The sequence below is a fragment of the Triturus cristatus genome, chromosome 12, assembly GCF_964204655.1.
Source record: "Triturus cristatus chromosome 12, aTriCri1.1, whole genome shotgun sequence".
Classification (NCBI taxonomy): Eukaryota; Metazoa; Chordata; class Amphibia; order Caudata; family Salamandridae; genus Triturus; species Triturus cristatus.
In genome coordinates, this window is record NC_140595.1 from 158,777,875 (window position 1) to 158,800,817 (window position 22,943).

Sequence of the window (22,943 nt, forward strand, 5' to 3'; positions counted from 1 at the left end):
ATTCAAGGACCTTCTCGATCAAGAACATTCCAGGATCATTGGTGTACTTTTCCATGAACCACATGTCCATGCGGGTACTTTAGCATCTGGACTTGCACCAGCATGCTCCCACTCTGTGGAACCTCGCTTTTTCAATATATAAAACACTTTGTACATTACCAGCTTCCAGGCATTTGCTGCTTCCAAGATCAATCTTATCTAAAGAATGTTAGCTCCCTACAGGATCAGCTATGATGTGCCTCACTACAAAATCATGCTATGACTTTGGAGTAATACTGTGAACCCTTCAGAACCATGCTCGCGTCAAGTTATATCACTTGATTTGTGGGAAAATAACACATTTTGCATTATTCCCAGCTTTCCCAACAAACTTCTAGGAGCTAGCAGCACTACGTTGAAGCGATACTATAAGTGTACGTAAATGTGTGGCAGGACACTGGCCGCGTAACAGGCTAACTTTGTGCTATACCATGTAGCCTCAGAGTACATACTGCACCATTCAATATTGCAACATTTAGTCACTGGATTTCCTATGCTGCTTCGAATACTCCGCCCTTCATTTCCTTCATATTAAAAATCCTTAAGAACAAGTCTTGGATCATGCTTTACACTCCAACAGCCACCGGGCAATCATTTCGGAATGATACACGCAGATACGTCAACCCTTGTTTATGTGCCGAAGAAGTGTATTCACCCACCGGTGTCTTTGCAATGCTTCCTACCTTTAGCTGTAGTTTCAGTCGATCATGCTTGCTTTGTAGTTCCAACATCTCTTTCGAAAACCTCTCCAAGTCAGCTAGCAGCTCAGCGATCTAGGAACAATAGAAAAACAAAGAGCGTGGTAGCATGTGCCCATATTATTTCAAGCAATACACAACTGTTTGTAAGCACAGCAAGTGGTGGTCTCGTTCCATTTGGATTCCAACATTTGAAGATCCTGCCTTGCCAGTTTCTACCAACACCTCTCAAAGTTTGTGTCAGCTTGGGATAGAAATTGCCCAGAGTACATTGAAAATGGAAAACGTGGTGTTCAAGGACTTCCTTGCAACAAGGCAAAACACACCTGGGCCCTATCATACATAGGGTGCACTTTCCCTGTTTGTGCCATGGCGCATTTTCAAACCGGTGCACCTGGCGCAACCAGGGGAAGTGTCCCCTATTACAATTAATGAGCTGCACTCACGTCAGCTGCAAAGTCGTTCTGCCCTGGGGGCAGCGTATTCAGGTGAAAAACGGAGGGGCTTTTAAGCAGCCGATTTGGGTTTCACTATGCATTCACTATGCAGGCGGCAACCTGCCTGCACTTCTAAGAGAGAAGAGAGATCCTCTTGCAGGTGGGTGCAGTGAGTGACTGTACCTACTAGCAAGGGGATGTCTGAGGGGTCCATAGGACCCCCTTTTCCTTTCTCCAGAGGGTTGCCATCAGGGGGCACACTGACTGACTCCTGGGAACTTTTTTGCCTTTGCACCCGCATCTGTAATACAGCGCGAGCGCAAAGGCAAAGGGATCCCCTCATTTGCATGGGGTCATGCCCCCATGCAAATGAGAAAACACCCTCTGGTGATGTGCGCTAGCGCTATCTGTATTACAGAAAGGGTCACACAAGCATCTGCAGCCCTTTCTGAATTACCAAAGTGTCCGTTCCGCCCCCGCACACACTACACACAGCGAATACCACAAAACCGATCACCTCTTCCTACGTTGAAAAGAAGAAGCAAAGAAGATTGCACCATGATGGGGGAGTGCATACGTAGTAGATGGTTTTATTGTTGGGACTCTGATTCCTAAACTAGGCGGACCGATTTTCAAAACCATAAACCTTGATAGGCACCAAAGACAGAAGTAAGAGAACAGTTTGGCAGCGATCAAGGACACATTTGTACAACTACAAGAACAGAATCTGGAGGCGGTGAGACGGGCATCTTTGCAATATTAATACTGGTGAAACTAAATTCAAATTTGGTGGATTTGGTCCATGAGGCAAATCTGATGGACGTTAAAAAACAGTGTAAACTGCTTAATTCGGTTGCTTTCTGTGGGGAGAGCAGTCAGAAATGTCAGACTTGGGCAAGGTTCATACGCCACTACAAAGATTGGGTTATTCAAGACTGTTAATCATAAGAGCAAAAAAGAGCCTGTTGGAGTCAGTGTCCAAATACGTTGACTTTCTTCTGCAGGATTTCGTCTTTGGTCTCCCTTCATTTGTAAAGGATATTAGTGATTTCATTAGAACTTTGGAGGGGATTACATGGCAAAGTGACTATCTCTTTCTAGTGATGGACATTTCTTCCTTTTACACTAGTATAAATCATACTGATAGGATCAAAGCAGTCCAATCCTTTCTGGATTTAAGATCTATTCACATCTCTGAACATAACCGCATGATTGAGTTCTGTTTAAATAATTTCTTTCTGTTCAATAAGGATCTATACCACCAACAGAGAGGCGTGGCTAAGGGGGCATGATTCTCCCCCAGTTATGCGTGTCTTCACGTTGGCTGGTGGGAGGAGCATGTCCTCAGGGCTCAGCATAAATCTACGTGAGATTCACATATTGTCCATTGGTGGAGATGCAGCGATGATGTGTTCGCTATTTGGAAAGGCACTAGAGATGAAGCAGAACAGTTTGTAATTTCCATCAACAATAATGATTTAAACCTGATTTTTACAGCATCGATTATCGCTCAGTGCGTGGAGTTTTTGGATGTGCAGATTTATACTGATCAAACTGCTATCCATACCAAACTCCACCGTAAGAGCACTGCCGGTAATTCAAAATTACATGCGCATAGCGCACATCCCCGGCACTTAATTCGTAGTATTCCCTATGGGGAATTTGTAAGAACTAGGCGCATCTGCAGCTCTGAAATTGATCTCGAGCAGTGTCAGAAGGAAGCAGTAAATCGCTTCATCCCTCGGGGTTACAGCCACTCACTTGTTACCAACGCCCTCCTTAGAGCTAATTCACACACAAGGGACCAGTGCCTGTCCTCTAATAAAGGTGATAGATTACCTGCTAACTCTCTAGAGATCAGACTCATCACCAGTTTTAGTTGACATCAAAGACAGACACGGAGGATAGTTAACTCTCATTGGCCAATCATTTTGACTGATATCACCCTTGGCCAAATCCTCCTCAACCAACCTTCTATTACTTTCAGACGAGCCAGTTCCATGAGGGATTCACTAGTGAAAACTAGTCCGGAGTTTTCCCCTACACAAACCTGGTTGTCCAACAATTTTTAAAAAATGTAATTCCTGTCGTGCCTGCAAATTCGGTATCAACACCACCGAATACACAACGGCATTTGACTCTAGACCCATTAAAATCAAAGGACACTATACATGTCGCACAGAATTTGCAGTGTATATTTTAGAATGCTCTTGCGGTCTCAAATATGTAGGCAGCACTAAGCTACAAGTTTTCAACCGTATCTTACAACACTTGAGAGCAGTGGTCAACTCAGACCCTAATTACCCTGAGGCGCGCCATTTTAAGTTAGTCCATGACAATAATCTGAAAGATTTAAAATACTTTGTCATTGGGGCAATTCCTGTGTAACGGCGTAGTGGTAATCATGAAAAACGCCTCAGGCAGTTAGAGTCCCACTTCATCTTAGCACTCAACACTAAAATGCCTAATGGACTGAATAGGAGAGAAGATTTACACAACTTTTTATAAAGACAATTATTTATTAACATTTTTAGAGCTATTTTTCTATATTCTCATTGTTTTTATTAAGTTGTGTCATTATAATCTCACTTTTATTCCCCTATTATGTGGTTGGTTATAGTGTAATCGTATTGTGGTCCGTACCTTGTGTGCCCTGCTGTTTCCATGGTGGGCTAGGGATAGATATATATATATATATATATACACACACATATGAACAAGGTGGCGAGAGGCCATCGAAACGCGTTGATGTGAACTCATCAATAAAGGAAGCCGTAAAAGAAAACCCCTTGGAGTGCAGTGTGGTTACTGTAGAGCTGTTCGTAACCCTATGCTGAATATATATATAGTTCCTCTACATAATTGATAGTTTTTTATTTAGGATTGTAACAGACACAGGGGTGATTTGGAAAATAGAGATTTACAACTCTCTCAGAGGCGATTAACAGTAATATCTCGACTTAGTATGGCGTAAATGATTTGCACTTTTGCGTGATTTTGCACAGGAGTTTTACGATCTATTTTTTCTGATCAATATTTGCCAAGGAAAAATATAAGACTCCAATTACAGTTTGCTTAACATATCATCGTACTGTATTATATATAGCTGCTATGGTTGCTCTAAGTTTGCATATTTGCACGATTCACACACAGGGGTTGTGAGCGAGTATGTACTGGATCGGGGAAAATTGGCATACCAGGTCCAAACTTGCACAGTTGCACAAATTGTCCATTGGGGCTTTAATTCATTATACATTACACATTGTATTATGGAATGTTGCTATATTTGCTCTCAAACTGTATAAACTCTATTCAAAGTTTACATTAGTTTATCATCGTACTGTATTATATAGGGCTGCTATTGTCGCTTTATGTTTGCATATTTACACAATCGACCCACAGGGGTTGTGAGTCATTATGGATTGGATCGGGCAAACTGTTACACTAGGTCCCAATTTGCACAATTACGCGTTCTGCCCACGGTGGCATTATGTCTAATCATCTTAAAAAATTTATTTTGAAATGCTGCTATATTTACGCGAAGTTTGCACACTTGCGGAATTTGCACATCAAATATGTTTTCATTGAGATTTGTTCGCCGTTAATAATCAGGGGATGTTTCATTTATTTCCTCCTGCCAAATGTAACAATTGTATTCATTCGAATATGGCTTTTCCAAATCACCTTTTTTTTGTGTGTTTGCTCTCCATACAAATGGAGAGTAAAGTTATGTAGTGCTGCCATATACAAGAACTTTTCCATGTCTATTGACCCGCCGATCACGTGATTAGTCACTGTATTAGTTTCTCTTTAAAAAACCAATAGCTTCTCACTAAAGCGTCATGTGATCAAGGCCTTCTTGAGGCCGAAACGCGTCATGGCGGTGTAGGGGATTCCTATGAAATAAAGAATAATTGTGCACAAAAGACTGGGTCCGGTTTCGTCTTTCCGAACAGGTTGGATACTTAAGGCGGAGTTCCTTGGAGAAAATATATTATATTATATATATATATATATATATATATATATATTTATATATATATATATATATTTTTTTTTTATCCAATGGCCCGAAAGCTTAAAGATGCACTCCCAGCAGCCGTCACCAACAGGCTTTTATTCACTTCAGGAACCGGCATTTTTCATTTAAGGTAACTTTTCATTTTCTTCTGCCAACGCGTTTCGAGGACACAGCCTCTTCTTCCTGGTCTGCTCTGTTTAATCCCACAGGTGCTCAATTCTTTGCTTTAAGTACATGCCGCGCAACCCCCAGTGGGTCATGCTCAGTGCCTGCTTGCATGCTGGGACATTGAGTCCAATTTAAATAGAGTCATTCCTCGTAGTGAGTTCCTTTCATGATTAATTGTTATCCGAGCAAATGATGAAGCATTAAAACACCCTCCAGTGGGCCCCCAAATGTTATACCGGTTTAATTAACTTCCAGTTACTGCGCTTACCGTGGCTTCGGTACAGTTCCTAATTGCCACGCAGCCTCTCCTTCCGGTACAGAGATGGTGCAAACTTTCACGGCAGGGCAGCCGTGTCTATTATTTTTTATCCAATGGCCCGAAAGCTTAAAGATGCACTCCCAGCAGCCGTCACCAACAGGCTTTTATTCACTTCAGAAACCGGCATTTTTCATTTAAGGTAACTTTTCATTTTCTTCTGCCAACGCGTTTCGAGGACACAGCTTCTATTTAAATTGGACTCAATGTCCCAGCATGCAAGCACGCACTGAGCATGACCCACTGGGGGTTGCGGCATGTACTTAAAGCAAAGAGTTGAGCACCTGCGCAGCAACTGGAAGTTAATTAAACCGGTATAACATTTGGGGGCCCACTGGAGGGGGTTTTAATGCTTCATCATTTGCTATTAAATTACATATTCAAGAACCCTAAAATCCCATTTCAGCATTTAAACACTACCTTACCATGAAACCTGAAACGCCTTGCTACCGCTAGACACTTCCCATCCATGAACCCTAAAAGCATCTTAGTACCTTTCCCTGCACTCTAAAAACTCTTTACTAACCCTAACCATTACCCATCCCTGAAACCTAAAAGAACCATTAGTAATATTTAATGTTACTGTTCCCTGAACCCTAAAAACATCATACTACCCCTAAACACTTCCCTTACCTGAACTCTACAGTCTCATCACTACTTGTAAGCCCTACCCTGAACCCTAAAAACCCTTTACTATTCTCTCAACAATACCCTTCTCTGAACCTTAAAACTCCCTTATTACCATTAACACTAACCTGCCTTAACCCTAAAAACTCTTATTGGTCTTTATCACAAAGTTAAAAACTAGATCTCTATATTCATTTAAAGTGTTTAAATCATAAAATTCATATTTAGAAATAATTAATAATCACATTTCTATTTACATATTACCCTAAACTTAATTATCTTAAATTAAAAATGTTTAATTTCCAAAGTAATTAAATATAAAAACCTATGGCAAATTGAAGACAACTTTATAAATGTATGTGTATTTTCACATATACTTGTTTAAATATATATATTTACACATAATGACCTGAACTCATATATACACATGTATAATGTTAACGTAGGCCACTTAAATAGGTAAAAACTTGACTTACCTGTGAAGTAAAAGAATGACCATTTACTTGTGGTGTAAAGGCTCCTATGTACTTACCTCGATGTAATGACTGTAAAGTACCTACATATATTACATATACATCTAGATGTATAAGCATTATCCAACCCAAGAGGCCCGTCCCATTGAGCCAAGCCTGTTATCCCTGGTAATTGTCTGCAGATTTAGTAGGCCACACATGGTTTTGGTGGAGGAACAAAGAGCAACTACTAAGGACAGGATCAGTTTTAAACTGAGATACCCAAGTCAAGGATATTTTCCCTGAAATAAAGGCAAGGTCTCAGTGCCTAGCAGATGCATGCTCTTACTTGGTGCAAGTTACTTCATGCAATCCACTGTCCATTGCCATATATCTACAAAATATCATATCATTCATGATGCAACTTACGTCTTCCTAAAAGTACTTGCTAGGTTAAAATCTTGAAAACTTCTAACAGATAATCAAGGCTGCCCACTAAAACTGCTAATTTCAGGACCATGTAATGCAGTAGAGGGCTCTTTGCGTTGATAAACCTTTAATGGAGGCGGGTCTGCTAAAGCAGACCACTCTCACAAGGGCACTGTTCCCAACAAGCTCTCAGAGTCCCTGAGTAATTGCACTGGTAAAGTCATATAGAAGCAGGTCCTGGTGACCCCTATATAAAGTCCCAATTTTTACTCCCAAAACTGAGTTCCTGCGTTTTCATCATGTAACACCCATGTTTTCCCATTACAGAAAAGTGGCAACCGTCAATCCCATGTTGCCTTCCAATGAGTGTAAGATCCAATTTTCCAAATTACAGGCACACAGAAATCACTGCCAGTCCACATACCTATTTCAGAAAATTGGCATAACAAAAATCCCATTTGTGCCACCCTGATTTTAGTCCAAAGTTTTCAGTTTTAGGTTCATAATTATAAGTAAGTGACATTTTTGGGATCTTGAATTTACTCAGTTGCCTCCATCAAGTTTCCGGATTTGTTTTTAAAACATCTCTAACAAGCAGATTAGTAATTTCGCAAAAGGCGGCTGTTGGAAGAGGAAGCATGAAAGATTTTTTCTTGTTTAGTGGTCATACTCCTCCAATCCACCTTCTTAAAACTGGGATATATATATTTAGTTAATTGACGGAACAACTGGACAGATGTATAAAAACTGGAACTGTCCTGACAAATCCGGAACCTCTGCTCAATTTACCTAAACCCATTGACCTGAAAAGACAACAACCAGGTAATCTGTTACACACGCTTCACTTTGAATTAGGTTCTCAAACTTTAAAAAGTTGAGAACTATTTTAAGATGTAGTCTAGCCTACATTCCTTTCTTGTTGAGCCTCTGCTTCCCAGGGATTGACAAACACTTAGAAAATGGCCACCATAAGCTTTCCATTTAAAGAATATGCTGCCAATATATTTTCATGAGCCCTATCCATCAAGGATGTCTTTAAGCCATTAAAAGCCATCGCCACCTTCCATGAAGCGGAGCTCTAAGAAGGGCATCCTGTATCAATTAAAGGAAGCACAAGACACTTTTAGACTCAGTTGTAATATCCTCTGTGCCCTGCCAGGTAATAAGATGGCCATTTTAGTCAAAGATAGGACTACAGAGGTTGGGTCCACAGTTATACTGAAAGGTGGACTTCCAGTAATGACGAGAGGCTATCTGTTCTAAAAGGATGTTCTAAAGAGTGTAGATCTGTAAAACATTACCCTAAAACACATTATGTATGTAAAAATGAGCAGGCTGAATATGGGCAAGCCTATTCATCATGCCCCTTGAAAAGAGGATGTCTAACAAAAGTAACATGTATGTACATAACACAATGTTCTGAGCCTTTTCCAAAATAAAATGTCTCCTAGCTGAAAATAAGGCACATGGTGGAGTTTTCAGAGAACTGCAGCAACAAACAAAAAAAACACAAACACATTGGGCTTACCTTTTTCTCTTTGTTTTCACACATACAGGAGAGCTCTGAAACCTTTCCGACAAGATGACGTATATTATCTTGTGATGACTCAGACTTCACCAAATGTTCTACCGCTTGTTCTTCCAGCCTGATTATTTTACTGACGTGATTAGCATTTGTGTCAACTTGGGCAGTGGCCTTGTTTTCCCAGGAGGAAGCTTGTGCAGAGGTCTTGTTCAGCTTGTCCAACATGACCTCTAATTCTTCCTTCAGAGTCTGGATCTGGAATTCCAAAGAGCGTTTGACTTGCTCATGATTCTGGAGATAGCATTCTTCCCGTGACTTCAGCTCTTGTGCTTCAATACTTGCATGATCAAGCTTTTGCCTCAAAGTTGTGATCTCGTGACAGTTGTCAGCCAACATTACCTTCCCAGACTCCAACTCTTCATTTGCACTTGTAAGACGTTTCTCGTATGCAGAAACAATTTGAATATGCTCATCTTTGCTGACTGAGTTTGTGTTCTTGGCTAGGAGCTCTTTCTGCAGATTTTCAACGTCCTTGTTTGCCCTGGACAATCTATGCCGAAGTTCCTCACTCTCGGTAGCTTGTGCATCTACCTTGTTAGCCATAGTAACCAACTCTTCAGCAGTACTGATTGCACTGTTAAGTTTTAGCTCGAGCTCCTGAATCTGTGTGTTTTGAGTCTCTAGTTTAACAGTCATTGTATTGGAGTCCTCAATGGCCATTGTTGCATTGGACAGTTTATTTTTAAGGTCTTGGATCTCAAGGGCCTGCTCATCCATTTTGTGAGTCTTTACGGTGAGGTCTTCGGCAGCTTTTGTTGCACTAAGGAGTTTCGCCTTGAGCTCTTGAATGTCTCTGGTCTGGCTCTCAGTTTTGTGCCTTAATGAATTGAAGTCTTCGACTGCCTTGGATGCACTGGCCAGTTTAAAGTTAAGCCCCTGGATCTCTATTGCTTGACTTTCTATTTTTTGGTTTGTTGAGTTAAGATCTTCAACAGCTTTAGCAGCACTAGAGATCTTCTCCTCAAGCTCCCTGATCAACGTGGCTTGTGTTTCCACCTTAAGGGTCATTGCACTAAAGCCTTCAACAGCCTTATTTGCTCTCAATAATTTATATTTGAGTTCCTGAATCTCCATAACTTGCTGATCCATTTTGTTTTGCATTAAAGCAACATCTTCAACAGTCTTTGTCGCACTTGAAAGTTTCTTTTCAAGCTCCTCAATCTCAGTTGCTTGAGAATCGATTCTGTGAGTCATTGATGTGAGATCTTCGATTACTCCAATTGCATCAGACAGCTTCTGCTGCAGCCCTTCGATCTCAGCGGCCTGTTCTGTGATCTTGTGGGTCATTGCAGAGAGGTCTTCAGCAGCCTTTACTGCACTGGACAGTTTCTTCTGGAACTCTGCAATTTCAGCAGCTTGTTGCTCTATCTTGCGGGTGAACGAGGTTAGCTTCTCATTGTGGTCAGCAATAGAAATGAATTGAGTTTGATCATGCTGTAGATTATAGTTTTCCTGCTCCAATTTTAACACTTTCTGCTGAGCCTCACTATGTTTCCTAACAAGAGTCCCCACATTCCAGAACAACTCCTCCACAATATCTGTGCTGAAGATCTTGCCATCCTTGTTTTTTTCTTCTTGAATAATTTCTGGAGGAAAGCTGTCCTTGAGCTGGTGCATCTCACTTATTTGGGAATCCAGTTGCATCTTCAGCATCTTGGTCCTCTCTTGTTCAGTGGACAACTCATCCGTTAACAGCAAGAAATTCTGCTCAAGTTCGCCCACCTTTCCTTGCACATCCTGCACGGAAACATACTCAGTCAGTAGACTTTTCTGCAGAGTCTTGAGCTCTTCCTGCAGCTTTACTTTTTCTTCGCCAGCATCATCCAATTCCTTCAGTAGCCCTGCATTATCCAGTGTGATAACAGAGACTTCTTTCTCTAATTCTAACACCCTGCTAAATGCCTCCTGTGCTTCTTGACAGGTATTACCTACAAAGAAGCCTTTATGCCCGTTGGTACAATCCGAAACTTGATGCCCTTCTGCGCTGACTTTCTCTTGTTGGAGTCTCTTACCTTGAGAGGACAGAACCTCTCTCTGGTGTCCGGAGGCTGAGCCATTTAAAAATACTGCATCCTCAGAATTTCCTTGGTATCCTTCATTGTCTAAAGGTGCAATTGCTCTGTGGAGCTGTGTGGGACTGTCCAGCAGACCACGGTTGTTTTTCTCCAGGTTAGTGAGCATGTTTTCAAGGCTTCTTACTGTCTTCTTCCAAGATTGTTCACATCTGTCCAAGGCCTGAGAAGGTTCTAAACCTTGCTGTACATGGTTCTGTAGCAAGTCTCCCAACTCCTTCCTTCGATATTTGCTTTCAACTGAAATGGCTTGTTTTCCTTTCTGGATGTTTGCGCCTTCCATTGTTGTCTGGAACAGAAGCTGTCTCACTTCCCTAATGGTGCTGTCTAAGACATTCTGAGCATTCTTGCATTTATTGGCTAAAGCTCGCTCCCGGATTCCCATCTTCTCCTCTGCCTCAAGTTGCTTCTCTAAAGTCTTCACCAGTCCCTTCAGCCTCTCATTCTCGCTAGTTATTTCAAAGACTTGTTCATTAAGGTCTTCCATCATGCTGCTCTGGACCCGTTTCCTGCTCTCAAACTGGGAAAGGACAGACCTCATGTTGTCCAAGTGGCCTTCGATTTCAGCCATCCTTTTTAGAGCACTCACTTTCTCTTCGGACGCAGCTTTGACTTGGTCCTGAAGTCGCTCAATTTCCGCTTGATGCCTTTTCTCAAGTTCCTGCAGATTTTCTTCTAAAGTCTCCCTTTTGACCATACTCAAGGTTTCCTCTTGAAGCAACTGCTTCTCGGTCTCAGTCTGCTCATGTTTCTCTTTTATGGCCTGCACCTGTCCTGACAGCATGTCCAGAAAGTGGAGCTGATCAAATCCCTGGCTTAGAGGCCGTGATCCTTCTTTTCTCTTTCCTGCCAGGTCACTTGGCTTCCCCTGCAGCAGAGCACTAATCTCGAGAACCCGTGCTTTGAACTTATCTTTCTCTGTCCTACATCCCTCTGCAAAGACTTCATGTTCATGAGATTTTTGGAGCAATTCGTTCTGGAGTTGCTTGACCTTCTTTTGCTCTTCTTCGTACCGTCTCCTCCATTCATCTTGCTGTTGAGCCAAATGGTCGTATCTTGTGTTATTTTGAAGTACAAAGGGGTCACGCGTCTCGGCTTGGACATCAAGGGACTCCTGAAATTACAGCAAACAGGACGGTGGGAATCATGAAAATGTATGTAGTCAACATTATATTATTATCTGCTGGAGCATACTGATAGTGCCAGAATTTAGGCTGGCACACTATGAAAACAGCATAACCAGCTCACTGTGCCAAAGAACTCAGCCCCCACTCATGAAGCCCAACAGCACTGAAAATGATGAGATTGCTGGGATTCTGTTGAGTAGGCACATTCCCTAGCAGTCTGGGCTTCACTGCACCCATTAGAGCAGGCCCAATACTGATTTGCGTGTGTTTGGCTCCCATGTGTAGTGATGCCGTGAGGAAAAAAGTGAGGCAATGGAAAGCGGATTGGATGTATTACCATTCACAGAAATTAACTTCAGCATTCCTGCTACCACTTTCTTTTGCTTTTTTCTGTGTAGTCATTTCATGTCAGCTGCATACTGACAACACTTATTTGTACCAAGCTTTTTGCTAGCGTCTCCCCCTTATAGCTTCCTTCCATAATAATATATCTATGAGTTATGCCTCGCCCTACTTTTCATAAGACATGCCTCTGAAGTGTTTTCTTAATGGACTGTTGAAATGTATTAGCGCCGCTATGTATGCCGTGTCGTGCCTCTGCACCTACAAGTCATTTAGTACTGCAGTGGGCGCATTACAAGGAACAAAAACACATTTTAATTAACATGCTACTCTCCCCCTCCACATCACCCAATGAATACAGAACTCGTACTCTACTCAAAATAAGTAAACTACTGGTTTTGCAATACAAGTAGTACCACCACAAAACGTATTGCAAAGTAGTGAGTCTCTTGGATGCAACTGCATCAATCCAGCCAAATAAATAATTTAAAAAGAACCAAAGAACTTTACTAATCCTAAGCAAAAGTCATATCTTCCTGCACTTCTGTACTGGTTCTCAAAGACTGACCATAGGGTGGTACTACCACTCTTAGGAGCGGTTTGAACATAAATGCCTCGATAGGGAATGCATCAAATCTTGGAAAAACTTGCACTTTGACACATCTTGGCATTTTTTGTGCTTTGCAAGACACAGTGGCATCATCATATTGTTGCCAGGGGAAGTCCTAGTAAATGACGGCTAATGAGCAAAATAGCTGTAATAACCTGGTACTATCCCAAGATGCTCAAATGTGCATCTTTATGAGGGAAGTACCCTATGGTCAAGCCCCAATTAGGAATCAGATGGGTTTTGATAGTCACAGTCATTGGAGAGGAGGATGCATCCTACCTGTGATAGGGAGAGGTCATCAGTTTCATTTCCTGTTAAGGTAAGAAAACACAATAAGATTTAGTCTGTTAAATAAACTACCTATAACTTACATTACATTGTAAATATTGTTCAGGGACATAGTTCAACATACAGCTCCCAACTACAATGACCTTTTCATCTCCATTTTCTCATTTCTTACTTATCCAATAAAAACTATGAAAGACCCCAAACAGGTATTTTTTCCATATCTATTTTTGCACTTGGTTAAGAAACTGGGATGAAGAAGCATTTTTTTCAGTTTATGACAGTTATATTGAAGTTCTCCACAAGACTGTATGGTGTTTTATATTTTGAATGGTGGCCAGAAGCGGCTGCCTCCAATTCTATGCATGCCGTCCTGCGATGCTTTCCTTCCACCTTTCCCAGGTGTATCCATTGCATTCGGTCGAAAATCTGGTAGAGAAACAGGGGTCCAGCATTAGTCTCTGATTGGCTGGAATCTAAATATACCACTTGCAGTGAACATTATGGGATGCCGGCCACGCCAAAATAATGTAATATTGTCGAGTTGCTTTTAGAAGTTTGTTTCCATTAAACTGTACAACACCTACAAGAAAGGTGGGTACTTAAGTTGTTTCTTGGCCTTGAAGTTTTGGAGACAATTTTTTATTTGACTGGACAGGTCGCTTGGGTGCAACGGCCCCTGTTATGGGATAGAAGCTGGTCCAATGGGCCAGGTATCCAAGTTAACCCCTCTGATGCAAGGAGATCTGCACTACAGGGTAAAGGACTGTTGTAGAGACAAAGTGTGGAACTCTCCCCTGAGGGAGTGACTACCAAGGGCTGAGGGAGGAGACCTGCCCTTGCTCAGCCCCAAAGAGAAAAAAAATTGCCTGGCATACGGGAACCTGCTGTAGTCAGACCAGACTAAAGGCCTAGCTGCCAACCATGCTGCTGTGAGGACTTCTGTCTACAATTACAAGCCTGTGTCCTGTGAGAATTGCTGGTGAGTGAGTTACGTGTCCATGAACCTCCGAAAAGGATCACTGCTGGGATGCAGCCTGCCTCCATTGTTCTTCCTTGCCCTATAGCAAGTGCCCCCCAGCTTCTGTGTGATACAAGAGCATCTCCTCAATGCTCGCATCGCTTCATTGAGAAGCTTCGGCAAATGTGTACTTCATAGCTTCCGGTGCATTATCCACGCCACCATGATCACTCTGGGTTGCCCTGTGGAGCCAAGAATTGAGACCGTGATTCCAAAGGGCTGGTCCCCCTCTGCGCTTGCATCTGGCTCCCACCGCCTCATGCGGTAACAGAGGCAATGCTGTGAGCACTGGTGCCTACAGCGACCTAAAGAGTGAAGGCCTCTTAGAAGAACTGTAATGCGGGAGCAGTGACCTTCTCACTGATCAATTTTATGGAACCAAAATATTTCTTAAATTCAGAACACAATCTGTGGCCATTTTTTTTTTATTAAAAAAAACACGTTATTAACGTTTAGAGCATGGATGCAAAATTTGCCTCAAACTTTAGGCAAAACTCAAAGCCCAATACACAGCAGCCATTTCTGTTTACAGAGGACAAGGTGCATTGACAATGACAACACTAATTCAAGGCATGGTTTGCCTCTTCCCCGAGATGATGCTTCCCAAATATTGAACTTCTTAAATGCACTCTGTTATCTGTGCCTTTGATCACTTGCATCATAATTTCAGAAACCATGTCCAAAACCTCATTGCACGCATTCTCATGTTTCCAAATAAAAAAATGGCATCTAGATATTTGAGGATGCCTCACCTTGCTACTTTTCATCAAGCCGCCTGCTTTCTTGCTGTTGGAGAGGCCCCATTACTTCCTTGGGTGAAATGCTGTCTATGGAGTTAATAAAGGATATGGACAGCCTACATGGACGAGGTATGGGCTCTTGGTATACTCAATGCCATTTTAGAAGTAGAAATGAAAGGCCCACTCCAACTTTAATATGGATACAGGGAACCTATGCCAGAGGCAGACACTGACAACTGATGTGGCGGGTGTACCTTGTACCTCGCTCAGAAACTGGAGCTCTCATGTGGTTCTAGAGTCTCCAGAAGTGCCAGCACCCTCTTACTCAAACCACAAAAACTCAAGAAAAATAAAGACCTATAATCGAGCATTCTCAGGTATGGCGCCAAGGATCTGGAACCCTCTTCTCCCCCGAAGTCAGGGTGATCCCTTTCACTGTCCTCTTCAAAATAGAAGTTAAAGGGCTCTTGATGAAGATATATCTGCCTCAGTCTGCCTTCCAAACTTGACTCCCGGGCTATCTACGCTGTTTTGTGTCCTAGAGGCTAGGCTAACGATAATGTTGGACATTTTAAGTCTATGTACTTTTCGCTATGTTGAATATTTGTATTTGCATGTACACGTCCTACTGTACAATCTGTAAAATGCTCTGATACCCTCGGTGGTCATGTTCGCACTATATAAAACGTTCTAAATAAATAAATAAATAAATGCAGACAGTGGTGCCACCATGCCCCCATTGGAGGTTCCCGGTTGTCCTTGCATTTTTCCATGTGTTCTGACCCTCATCAGGTCCACTAGACGCACTCCATGTTGTTTTGGATCGATTCATCACAGACTGTTCTGGAAATGGAAAAAACTTAATCCAGAAGTGCATAAATTAGGGGTCAACGTGTGGCATTGCAAAGAGGGTGGAGTCACGAGAGGAGTAGTCATGGAAAGCGGAATTTTGTTTTGTTGAACTCTTTCACAAAGAAATTGACAACAAGGACAATAAAACGGATCTTAGTTGGTCACAAAGTAGGTGAAATATTTTAATTTGCCCCAGGTGTCCGCATCAACTACTTCTCGTGTTGGAAAGCCAGAGGAATGCTGGCTCACCTGCTCTGCATTGCGAACGGACTGAACGATTAAATTTAAAAGGGAAATACAATGTGGTTGTACTATGCACGTGAGCCGTTCGTTTTCTGATAAGTATAGGTTATGTGGGTCTGACTTTTTGCACTAATTGGGACTTCAGCAGAAGTCCTGCAGCATCTGTTGGAAGAAACAAATACCAGAAGCAGAACACTTAATTGCTGCTCTGATCGAGGCTCAAACCACAGACAGAATCATTCTAGCTCATTGTCCGACATCCATCTCCCTGTGAATGGTGAGACAGCTGAAACCTACAATAGATCAGGAGACCAGAATAGATCACGAGTCTTCCAAAGTCCTTGCGATCCCTCCCAATAGATGTTATTGTTATTTGGGCTTTGGCACCTACTCGCAAAACCTTTTGGGCTCTATCTCAGGCCCAAAAGGTGTGGCGGCCTTAGAGTTTGGCTGGAATGACTGCTTTAACTATCCTATATTTTCCTAATTTACATCAGGAACTGTCCTTAAAGGATATGGCTCTGAATGGACACCGCGTTGTTTGCGATTACCATGTCAGAATATCGAAGTTCCAAATCTTTGACCAACTCCTAGAGTAAGGTCTGAAATGCCATACTAGTGCCCCCAAAACTGCACTAGATCACATAATGCAACTTTGTTGTCGCAATACTTCACATCACATAATGCAACATTGTTGTCCCCGTACTGCACGTCATGACATAATGAAACACTGGTAACCCTATACTGCATATCCAAGAATGTAACACTGTTGTCCCCGTACCGACATCATCACATAATGCAACACTGGTAACCCTATACTGCAAATCACATAACGCAACATTGGTGATCCCGTACTGCACATCACATCATGCAACGTTGGTGTCCCCTGGATCGCGCATCACCACATAACAGGATGGTTGGGGTTCACAATTGTATGTCTGAAGGTTAGATTGCCAGTCTCAGTGAAGGAGTTTAGATTGGCATGAATGGGGCCGGCTCTTGTTTATACTGACCTCAGGAAAAGTGACAGTGTGAGAAATAATGTGCTTGTGTTTTACTATGCTGATATGTGGAACTCAGTGAGAATAAGTGAAGTGGGTTAAACTGAGTCAGGTCAACCCGTGGATAGTTAAAAAACGCATCTGCTGCCTTACTGCACCTAAGAATGTATACTCTGTGTCATTGCCTGGAAGATCTAAAGAGAAACAGGTGGGAGTGACGCCACCTGTGTGAAAAACTGTGTCCATTCACTTTTGCATCCCCAAGTCCTTATGCGGGTGGCAGGACAAGTCCTAAAAACAGAAGTGGTGAGACTAACCGAGTTAGGCAGTATTCAGATTACATCACAGCATGTGACATCTTGGCCCACGACATCACGGTGTGTGACATCACACATGACATCACAGGAAGTGATAGAGAAAGTGGCATCACAAGCCATGACTTTCCAGGAAGTGACATCACAAGAAGTGGCATCACATCTTAGGACCTTACATGTTTAGAGGGTTTATCATGAGCGCATTACACAAACCCTCCAAATTTAAGAACAAGACTCACACTTTTGTAAGCTATGCATAAAACAATGTTGCCTTTTGTCAGCGTAAAGCTTCCTTCACCAAAGGACTGAACAAACGAACTCTGCCACCAGCCTACCCCACCAGGTGTAATATTCCATAGGCAGCAGATTTCCATGTATTGATTGCTTTAGTTGCCTGCACTCTCCAGAGGTAAGACCCCTCTAATATGACTAGTATGCTTACTTAGTCCTACCCACCACTTAAGGGACCTGTGGTGTGCACCTGCACTGATTTTATGAGATAATAAGGACCCATTTTTCACCAACAGACCATGACCCAAAGCAAGACAGAAAGGGACGGAAGGAGAAGGAGATAGGAAAAAAGATACTGAAGGCAGAAAAAAAGTTTTAAAAAAAGAACCACAAAGAACAAGCAAGAGTTGAGTAGTGAAAGAAAGAGATTATGGCAACCTTGGCATTCATCAACAGGACCCTAAGAGAAAATGTGGGGTTCTGCATTTATGTTTTTACAAATTACACACTGCACCACCCCCAGAGGTCACCTCCACATTTAGCAGCAGACATCTCTCATTGTTCTGGATGTTGGCATAACTATATCTAAACTACCCTCACATTCACCACCGCAAACTGACAGCTCACCCTGGAATCAGTACCACCAGAATGCCCACATTAAGAATGGACTATGCATTTCACAATAAGAGGCATCAGTTCCACATCAAAATAAGTGTAAGCCACTCAGTATCCAAGGGTGAGAAGGAAATGGTAAAGTTAACTGCCAAGAAAAAGGCACATGCAATTTCAGTTCCAACTAGCACTTTCAAGAAAACATTGTCCTTCGCAAGTAAATATTGCTAGTTTGTATATAAATACTACCCAAGTGGAGAGATGTAGGAATAGCGAGAGACACCACAAACTATGGATAGTAATCAGTATCTACACTAGAATACACTTGCTAATAAGACCTTGGCATATCCTAGAAATTGTACACTGCCAATATGGTGCACCAGAGACGGCCTACTTGACCTACGTGTTTACAGTAATAATGACCCGTGGGCTCACCTATTCACTGTAAACTCATCCTGCAGTAGCAAGTCCTAAGTAAGCACACATGATCTTCCATTTCATACAGAGCATAACTCTGACATAGATCAGGTTTCCAGACCCAAAAGCATCATAAGACACCTACCCTGTGTTACTGTGTTATTATACAGTACATAGCAAACTTTTCAGCACTTCTGCAGTAGGTATGTGTGAGAAGTGCAAAAAACAAGACCACCCATACCCAGACAGGGTAACAAAATTTAACACAGCCATATCCAGCACGCTCGCTTTTCCGGAGCTACAAAAAACACAACTTGTCTTCCTTTCATGGAAAACAGCTCTTCCACATTTAGTGATTGGAACTGGTAAATAAAACAATTTCTAATGTTTGAAAATCAGTTTTTGTTGTGGTATGACGGATTTGGATACTTCTCGAGGGGCACACAGGATTATGCAAGGCAGTCCTATTTGAAGTAAAAAATGTAGTTGTGGCTTCTGCCTGCCACACACGCTCCAATTTATGTGCCATAATTTAAAGACAAAGGATTAACCTTTGCAGGAAAACAGGAAAGAGATGTCCATCTAATGGCTGCAATTAAAAATGTTAACGCAGAAAACCTGTGATCAGTCCCAGCTTCACCAAATTTGGTGATCCTAGGCAAATCTCTCTCTTGTGTTTGATTTAATAGGCTGTAATGTTGCACCATGTATAATAAGAATCAACTCCACATATAGGATGCACTTGACTTTCATGCGGCTTCTGCTGGCCAGTCACACTCTAACCTCAAGCACCAAGAATTTAACATAAAACATTAACATTTGATGTGAAATCGGAGAAATAAAGAGATGTTATTTAGTAGCTGAATTGCACAACGGGAATGCAGAAAACCTGTGTGCTGTCTATGACCTCCATATTCCAGGTGGAGGCCGTGGTGATGACTGTCGCCCTGGGGCACTGCTCTATCGAAAAGAGGGCTGTCACCCTGTGCAATGCTGTGACCTGAAGGTGCTGTCTTCCTGGCGAACCCTATATGCCAGAAAGGGGCTGTGGTGGAGTGAGGGCTGTTGCCGTGGAGCAGCGTGCAGCTGAGGAAAAGCAAGCCAATACCCGCAGAGGAAGAGCAACGATTCAACTACCCAACGATCCAGGAGGACCCAAGACCTGCCACCGGATTCAGGGAGGATTACCGTATAAGAGGAGGAGCGCCTCTGCCACAGCATCAAGGCTTCTGCTCGCTGCCGGGCCGTAGACATGTGCCTGGGAACTCAAAACCTCCACTCCAGCAAGAGCATGTAAAACTGAATACTCGTCCGCCAAGCCTCGGGGGCAACTTGCTCTGACTGACACTTTACGGGGCGGAGGCACTATAACTTTCTAAGACTTCCTCTTTCAAAGACTTGAACTAAGTAGAGGGCCTAGCTGGAATACATCTCACATAAATGGGGAATAACCACAATCCTTTGACAGGAAAGTGGGACTCGAGAGCTGACCCATGGATAGCAAGTGTGCCTGCCTTAAGAAGATTGTGTTTATTTGTACACAAAATACATGGTTGGGTCTATGGGAATGACAATGCACCACCCATGTAATCCCAACCTGATGCACTATAACACAAGGCAGCTGCAATGTATGTAATTTGTTTTACATAGCCACACATAAACTTTTCTATGAGGCTATTTCCTCTTTGCATGTGTGCTACAGCATACATGCAAAGAGGAAATAATTAAGAGAAATAAAGCGATTTCACCTTGTTGTGCCAACCTCAGGTGGACTCACCAGTTTGGTGCAAACGTAGATTTAAGAGTCTTTGGAACTATGGGTTTGCAACAAAATACATGGGTGGATGCACGGGAACGCTAAAGCACCACCCATGTAATGCCTACATGACGCAAGGTAGGACTATGTGCTGCCTTGTGTTCTTTTTTCCCCCCAAAACCACACAAACGGGACTTGTGTAGCACTGTAGGTCCCAAAACAGATTTTGCGTCATGGTTGTGCCAGAAAAGTGACGCAACCCTGATGCAAATTCTGGGCCTCCAACTTATATATTGCTTTTTCAAAACTCTGCCACAAATATTTTGGCAACAAGGAGAAATGGGAGGGTAAATCCGTTCTGCTTTATTGGTTGCAAAGTCAGAATCTTAAAATATCTTATGAGGTTAAGGCTCCTGCTATAGAGAACTTTGTTTTCCCAGGAAATCCGAGGGAACAGTAATAGTGGTGAGAGCAATCCGGTTGCTAATGCATTTGCTGGAAAGATGTTTAGTGAAGTCCCAGTTATCACTAAAAGTGGCACAGAGGGTTAATGCATCTCCTGCAAAGCACATCATTTAACATGCAGATAACAGATTTTTATTTTATGTAAATATGTAAGTAGGTTATTGCTTTTAAAACAGAAATTCTTTTGTTACTTGCAGATGCACTGTAATTCTTCTAATATAGTACAGTGAGCTATGAATATGTGGTCCTTACACCCCACACTGTCTTAGGTAACACATTTTGTACTTTGATTTACAAACTTAATATGATTTGTTGTCGATGTAATTTGTGCATGTTATGTAAAGCGCTTGGACACCCTGCATTGGGATGAATAGCGCTATAAAATATTTAAAAATACTGGTACTTACATTGCTATCTTGTGTAAATACTGGGGCAGAGCAACACATCTCACATTCTTACAGTGCGTGCAAATCCATTAGATACCAGGTCTGTAAAATCGTGCCTCTCTCATAAGTACCTTTGAAGTGCTAACAAGCTTTGTGCTTTTGTTTCCCTTCTACTGGTTTTACATCGAGGTGTGAGGCTACAGGTAGCTCCCAGCCTGGATACCGGAACAGAAGGAGGCAAAATGGCCCTTGAATCAGTGACGTAACAGGCCCCCGAGGTGCTGGGACGGCCACCCAAGCTCCAGGGGGCCCCTTCAGCACAGTACTCTGGCTGGAGAGCTCCCGATTGAGTCCAGAGGGGGGGGGGGGGGGGGGCTCCACACTGGCGTAACGAAACTTGAGGGGGCCTCCCTGCAAAGTACGTGGAGGGGGCCCCCTCCGAGCTCAATCAGGCGCTCTGCGGCCAGATTGCTGTGCTGAGGGGGCCCCCTGGAGCTTGGGGCCCCCGCACCAGGGGCTGCGGGGGCCTGTGTTACGCCCCTGTCCCTCCACGTATCTTGCAGGGGGGGGGCTCAAGTTTCGTTACACCAGTGCCTTAAATATAGTCTTTATCGCCCAGCTCGAGTCTGAACGCTACGCAGAACAATGCAGACAACGAGCAGGCGGCCCTGAATGTGTCCCAGTGTTTGAAAACTAAACCGAGACGAGTTCAGCATATTTTACAGTGGTGCCCAACTTCTTGGTAGGGTGGACGGCGTCACTGGCATAATGCAACTTGAGGGGGGACCCTGCAAACTACATGGGGGGCCCCCCTTCGGACTCAGTCAGAAGCTGTCACGCCAGAGTCCTGTGCTGAGGGCCACCCCAAAGCTCAGGTGCCCTCGCACAGCGGGGACTGCGGGGGCCTTTGTTACGCCACTGGATGGCGCCCACTCTGTGAAAACAGTAGGGGCGCGCCATCCACCTGTGTGTACTCCCGACTTGTGCCCCGGAAAACGGGCAGGGTATTTAAATGCAGGGTGCTTTCTTATTCTATTCTCAATATAATCTGAGGTTTAAGAAAACTGTAGATGATAAAGTAATGTTGGGTGAATGAATGAATAAATGCCGTAGAGAAAGCAGTGCTTAATTTGAGCTGGTGGGGCCCACCAACACTCATTTTTGGGAATAAGGACTTCTTTTTGTCGCCAGACTTTACCCAGAAGAAGAGAAGTAAAGACAGAGAAGGGGAAAAACGAGGAAGAGAATGACGAAAACAGTGACAGAAGGAGTACGTGGAAATGAAAAAGAACCTGCAAAAGTTAAATAAAGGGATGGGTGATTGAAGGGTGGTGGACGAAAGAGGACTGATAATGAAACATGACTAGAAACTCTTAGTATTAGGTAGCCCAACATTCCTCTTTGAAGCCCAAAAGCATCCAAGAAAAACTTTAGCCACACTGAGTGAAAGGTGGAGTGACTTGATAGATGGGCCGACCGGTATGCTTAGAGTATTAACACCCTGCTCATATGACTGCAGAAACTACATTAAAATGATTCGACACCGTTGTCCACTCTATTTTCTCCAAGCTACAATTGAAAGAGCAGAGTCAACAAGCATTGGCATAGCCAATAGGTCTCACTTTTGTGACCTTATAAGTATTTAGTTGTGCAACTGTTGCATGGCTAAACACTTATAAGGTCCCAAAGGCGAGACC

The 22,943-nt window shown here is 42.8% G+C and overlaps 1 protein-coding gene across 5 annotated transcripts in view; it reads right to left on the minus strand.

The window, feature by feature from the left end:
• The window catches only part of ANKRD35 (ankyrin repeat domain 35), a 612,001-nt gene that overhangs the window by 35,161 nt on the left and 553,897 nt on the right, over window positions 1-22,943 (minus strand). For all 5 annotated transcript variants that reach the window (XM_085639308.1, XM_085639310.1, XM_085639307.1 and 2 more), the window contains 3 exons: window positions 13,203-13,234; window positions 8,716-11,958; window positions 723-812 (listed from right to left, as the gene is read on the minus strand). In XM_085639308.1, coding sequence (XP_085495434.1) covers window positions 723-812; window positions 8,716-11,958; window positions 13,203-13,234 — 3,365 coding nt within the window. The remainder of the gene's footprint in view (window positions 1-722; window positions 813-8,715; window positions 11,959-13,202; window positions 13,235-22,943) is intronic.